Source organism: Salmo trutta, unplaced genomic scaffold (assembly GCF_901001165.1).
Source record: "Salmo trutta unplaced genomic scaffold, fSalTru1.1, whole genome shotgun sequence".
NCBI lineage: Eukaryota > Metazoa > Chordata > Actinopteri > Salmoniformes > Salmonidae > Salmo > Salmo trutta.
In genome coordinates this window covers 35,001-40,922 of record NW_021822977.1, presented here as the reverse complement: position 1 = coordinate 40,922, position 5,922 = coordinate 35,001, and the positions used below count along the sequence as shown (strand labels likewise).

The following is a 5,922-nucleotide window of genomic DNA, read 5'->3' as shown; positions in this document are numbered from 1 at the left end:
CTCCTCTCCTCTCCTCTCCTCTCCTCCCTCTGGTTGCCTCTCCTCTCCTCTCCTCTCCTCTCCTCTCCTCTCCTCTCCTCTCCTCTCCTCCCTCTGGTTGCCTCTCCTCTCCTCTCCTCTCCTCTCCTCTCCTCTCCTCTCCTCTCCTCTCCTCTCCTCTCCTCTCCTCCCTCTGGTTGCCTCTCCTCTCCTCTCCTCTCCTCTCCTCTCCTCTCCTCTCCTCTCCTCCCCTCCCCTCCCCTCTCCTCTCCTCTCCTCTCCTCCCCTCCCCTCCCCTCCCCTCTCCTCTCCTCTCCTCTCCTCTCCTCTCCTCTCCTCTCCTCTCCTCTCCTCTCCTCCCCTCCCCTCCATGGTAAATGGAACTACAGGTAATGTCATGTGTATGGTACTAAGTGTTCCCCTCGTGTGTAGGTATTGGTGTGATCAGCATCGAGAGGGCGTACCCTCTGTCGCTAGGGGCCAACATCGGCACGACGACCACGGCTATACTGGCAGCCATGGCAGCACCTGGAAACACCCTGGCCAACGCTCTACAGGTCAGACACACGCACGCGCACGCACGCACGCACACACACACACAAACACACACACACACACACACCCTACCACACACTCATCCCTCCCTCCCTTCCCCAGATCGCTCTGATCCACTTCGTGTTCAACGTGTCTGGTATCATCTTGTGGTATCCAATCCCCTTTACCCGTATCCCCATCCGATTGGCTAAGGCCCTGGGTAACATCACGGCACAGTATCGCTGGTTCGCCGGCGTCTACATCATTTCCTGCTTCTTCCTCCTGCCCCTCTTCGTCTTCGGCCTATCGATGGCCGGCTGGAAGGTGAGCGATTGGTTGATTGGTGGATGGATGGATGGGTGGTTGGGCGGATGGATTGATGGAGGGATGGTTGGGAAGGTTGATTGTTTGACTGAGTGACTGTGTTAGGTGCCTCCTAAGAAGAGGCAGGAGTCAGGAGCAGGAGGTAGGAGTCAGGAGCAGGAGGTAGGAGTCAGGAGCAGGAGGTAGGAGTCAGGAGAAGAGGTAGGAGTCAGGAGAAGAGGTAGGAGTCAGGAGAAGAGGTAGGAGTCAGGAGAAGAAGCAGGAGTCAGGAGCAGGAGGTAGGAGTCAGGAGCAGGAATTTCCAGTAGTCGTTTATTGAACGTCCCAAAACACGACAACAACAGGTGGGGAAACACACCCAACGATGTCGCCACACAGGGAAATAAACGTAACACAACGGAGGAGAAACCGCTACTCCTAAATACACTACAAACGGTACAACACGACCGTGAGGAGAAAACCCTGTGGCACAAACACACACCCCTAGCACAGCAACAACAGCAAACAATCCCCCACAAACACACACCCCTAGCACAGCAACAACAGCAAACAATCCCCCACAAACACGCACCCCTAGCACAGCAACAACAGCAAACAATCCCCCACAAACACGCACCCCTAGCAGAGCAACAACAGCAAACAATCCCCCACAAACACACACCCCTAGCACAGCAACAACAGCAAATAATCCCCCACAAACACACACCCCTAGCACAGCAACAACAGCAAACAATCCCCCACAAACACACACCCCTAGCACAGCAACAACAGCAAATAATCCCCCACAAACACACACCCCTAGCAGAGCAACAACAGCAAACAATCCCCCACAAACACGCACCCCTAGCACAGCAACAACAGCAAACAATCCCCCACAAACACGCACCCCTAGCACAGCAACAACAGCAAACAATCCCCCACAAACACGCACCCCTAGCACAGCAACAACAGCAAACAATCCCCCACAAACGCACACCCCTAGCACAGCAACAACAGCAAACAATCCCCCACAAACACACACCCCTAGCACAGCAACAACAGCAAATAATCCCCCACAAACACACACCCCTAGCACAGCAACAACAGCAAACAATCCCCCACAAACACACACCCCTAGCAGAGCAACAACAGCAAACAATCCCCCACAAACACACACCCCTAGCACAGCAACAACAGCAAACAATCCCCCACAAACACACACCCCTAGCACAGCAACAACAGCAAACAATCCCCCACAAACACACACCCCTAGCACAGCAACAACAGCAAACAATCCCCCACAAACACACACCCCTAGCACAGCAACAACAGCAAACAATCCCCCACAAACACGCACCCCTAGCACAGCAACAACAGCAAACAATCCCCCACAAACACACACCCCTAGCACAGCAACAACAGCAAACAATCCCCCACAAACACACACCCCTAGCACAGCAACAACAGCAAACAATCCCCCACAAAGACTAGCAGGCAGCGGAGTTTAATAAACCCACCAAAATGAACTAATAGTATACAGGTTTAAACAAAACAGACAGACACAAACGAAAAGGAAATCTGGATCGGTAGCAGCTAGTAGGCCGGCGACGACGACCGCCGAGCACCGCCCGAACAGGGAGAGGAGCCACCTTCTGTGGAAGTCGTGACAGATGATAGTCAATGAGTGAGTGGTTGATTGATTTTCTAAATGTATTTTTATTTCACCTTTATTTAACTAGGCTCCTGTGGGGAGGGGGGCTGGGAGAGACACCACAACACTACATAAAGAAGGACCTCAGACAACAACATAGCAAGGCAGCAACACATGTTTTGTTTTATTTTATTTATTTAACCTTTATTTAACCAGGTAGGCTAGTTGAGAACAATTTATCATTTACAACTGTGACCTGGCCAAGATAAAGCAAAGCAGTGCGACACAAACAACAACACAGAGTTACACATGGAATAAACAAGCCTACAGTCAATAACACAATAGGAAATAAAAGAAAGTCTATATATAGTGTGTGTAAATGGTGGTGGTAAGGTGATAAATAGGCCATAGTAGCGAAGTAATTACAATTTAGCAAATTAACACTGGAGTGATAGATGAGCAGATGATGATGTGCAAGTAGAAATACTGATGTGAAAAAGAGCAGAAAAGTAAATAAAAACAATATGGGGATGAGGTAGGTAGATTGGATGGGCTATTTACAGATGGGCTATGTACAGCTGCAGCGATCGGTTAGCTGCTCGGATAGCTGATGTTTAAAGTTAGTGAGGGAAATATAAGTCTCCAGCTTCAGCAATTTTTGCAATTCGTTCCAGTCATTGGCAGCAGAGAACTGGAAGGAAAGGCAGCCAAAGGAGGTGTTGGCTTTGGGGATGACCAGTGAGATATACCTGTTGGAGCGCGTGCTACGGGTGGGTGTTGCTATGGTGACCAGTGAGCTGAGAAAAGGCGGGGCTTTACCTAGCAAAGACTTATAGATGACCTGGAGCCAGTGGGTCTGGCGACGAATATGTAGCGAGGGCCAGCCAACGAGAGCATACAGGTCGCAGTGGTGGGTAATATATGGGGCTTTGGTGACAAAACGGATGGCACTGTGATAGACTGCATCCAGTTTGCTGAGTAGAGTGTTGGAGGCTATTTTGTAAATGACATCGCCGAAGTCGAGGATCGGTAGGATAGTCAGTTTTACTAGGGTATGTTTGGCGGCGTGAGTGAAGGATGCTTTGTTGTGGAATAGAAAGCTGATTGTAGATTTAATTTTGGATTGGAGATGTTTAATATGAGTCTGGAAGGAGAGTTTACAGTCTAACCAGACACCTAGGTATTTGTAGTTGTCCACATATTCTAAGTCAGAACCGTCCAGAGTAGTGATGGTGGACGGGCGGGCGGGTGCAGGCAGCGATCGGTTGAAGAGCATGAATTTTGTTTTACTAGTTTAAGAGCAGTTGGAGGCCATGGAAGGAGAGTTGTATGGCATTGAAGCTTGTTTGGAGGTTTGTTAACACAGTGTCCAAAGAAGGGCCAGATGTATACAGAATGGCGTTGTCTGCGTAGAGGTGGATCAGGGAATCACCCGCAGCAAGAGCGACATCATTGATATATACAGAGAAAACAGTCGGCCCGAGAATTGAACCCTGTGGCACCCCCATAGAGACTGCCAGAGGTCCAGACAACATGCCCTCCGATTTGACACACTGAGAAGTAGTTGGTGAACCAGGCGAGGCAATCATTTGAGAAACCAAGACTGTTGAGTCTGCCGATAAGAATACGGTGATTGACAGAGTCGAAAGCCTTGGCCAGGTCGATGAAGACGGCAGCGCAGTACAATCTTTTATCGATGGCGGTTATGATATTGTTTAGTACCTTGAGCGTGGCTGAGGTGCACCCGTGACCAGCTCGGAAACCGGATTGCGGAAAAGGTGCGGTGGGATTCGAAATGGTCAGTGATCTGTTTATTAACTTGGCTTTCGAAGACTTTAGAAAGGCAGGGGAGGATGGATATAGGTCTATAACATTTTGGTTCTAGAGTGTCACCCCCTTTGAAGAGGGGGATGACCGCGGCAGCTTTCCAATCTTTAGGGATCTCGGACGATACGAAAGAGAGGCTGAACAGACTGTTGCAACAATGACGGCGGATAATTTTTGAAAGAGAGGGTCCAGATTGTCTAGCCCAGCTGATTGGTATGGGTCCAGGTTTTGCAGCTCTTTCAGAACATATGCTATCTGGATTTGGGTGAAGGAGAAGCTGGGGAGGCTTGGGCACGTAGAAGCGGGGGGTGCGGAGCTGTTGGCCGGGGTTGGGGTAGCCAGGAGGAAAGCATGGCCAGCCGTAGAGAAATGCTTATTGAAATTCTCGATTATCGTGAATTTATCGGTGGGGAGAGTGTTACCTAGCCTCAGTGCAGTGGGCAGCTGGGAGGAGGTGTTCTTGTTCTCCATGGACTTTACAGTGTCCCAGAACTTTTTGGAGTTAGAGCTACAGGATGCAAATTTCTGTTTGAAAAAGCTAGCTTTTGATTTCCTGACAACATGACAACACAGCATGGTAGCAAGACAACATGACAACAACATGGTAGCAACACAACATGGCAACAACACAACATGGTAGCAGCACAAAACATGGTACAAACATTATTGGGCACAGACAACAGCACAAAGGGCAAGAAGGTAGAGACAACAATACATCACGCAAAGCAGCCACAACTGTCAGTAAGAGTGTCCATGATTGAGTCTTTGAATGAAGAGATTGAGATAAAACTGTCCAGTTTGAGTGTTTGTTGCAGCTCATCGCTAGCTGCAGCGAACTGAAAAGTCGAGTGACCCAGGGATGTGTGTGCTTTGGGGACCTTTAACAGAATGTGACTGGCAGAACGGGTGTTGTAAGTGGAGGATGAGGGCTGCAGTAGATATCTCAGATAGGGGGAAGTGTGGCCTAAGAGAGTTTTATAAATAAGCATCAACCAGTGGGTCTTGCGACGGGTATACAGAGATGACCAGTTTACAGAGGAGTATAGAGGGCAGTGATATGTCCTATAAGGAGCATTGGTGGCAAATCTGATGGCCGAATGGTAAAGAACATCTAGCCCTTACCTGCCGATCTATAAATGACGTCTCCGTAATCTAGCATGGGTAGGATGGTCATCTGAATCAGGGTTAGTTTGGCAGATTAGTTTAGATTGGTCATTTGATTGGAAGGAAGCCTCTCTCCTTGTCAACTCCACTAACTCCACTGTAAACTTTTCTTCTTCTCTTGCCAGGTGCTGGTTGGTGTGGGTGTTCCCATAGTGGCCTTGTTGATCATCATCATTATAGTGAACGTGCTCCAGGCACGGCTGCCCAGCTGTCTCCCCACAGTACTACGCTCCTGGGACTTCCTGCCTCTCTGGGCTCACTCCTTAGAACCCTGGGACCGTGTGGTCGCTGTGGTAGCCACCAAATGCTGCTGCTGCTGCAAGGGCTGCCAGACCGGACAGGAGGAGGAGGAGGAAGAGGAGAAGAAAGGAGGAGGGCATTTCCTGGAGATGTACGACAACCCTGCCATGATGAACGGTGTTGACTGGGAGAAAAAGAGGGAGGACAAAGAGGATGTCTTGAAA

The 5,922-nt window shown here is 49.6% G+C and overlaps 1 protein-coding gene across 1 annotated transcript in view; it reads left to right on the top strand.

Moving 5' to 3' along the window:
• Positions 1–349: 349 nt before the first annotated feature.
• The window catches only part of LOC115187838 (sodium-dependent phosphate transport protein 2B-like), a 6,318-nt gene continuing 745 nt past the window's right edge, over positions 350–5,922 (top strand). Inside the window, exons 1-4 of the mRNA XM_029746880.1 lie at positions 350–368; positions 412–536; positions 637–837; positions 5,584–5,922. The exon at positions 5,584–5,922 is cut by the window's right edge and continues 745 nt beyond it. Of these exons, the coding sequence (XP_029602740.1) occupies positions 350–368; positions 412–536; positions 637–837; positions 5,584–5,922 (684 nt within the window). The remainder of the gene's footprint in view (positions 369–411; positions 537–636; positions 838–5,583) is intronic.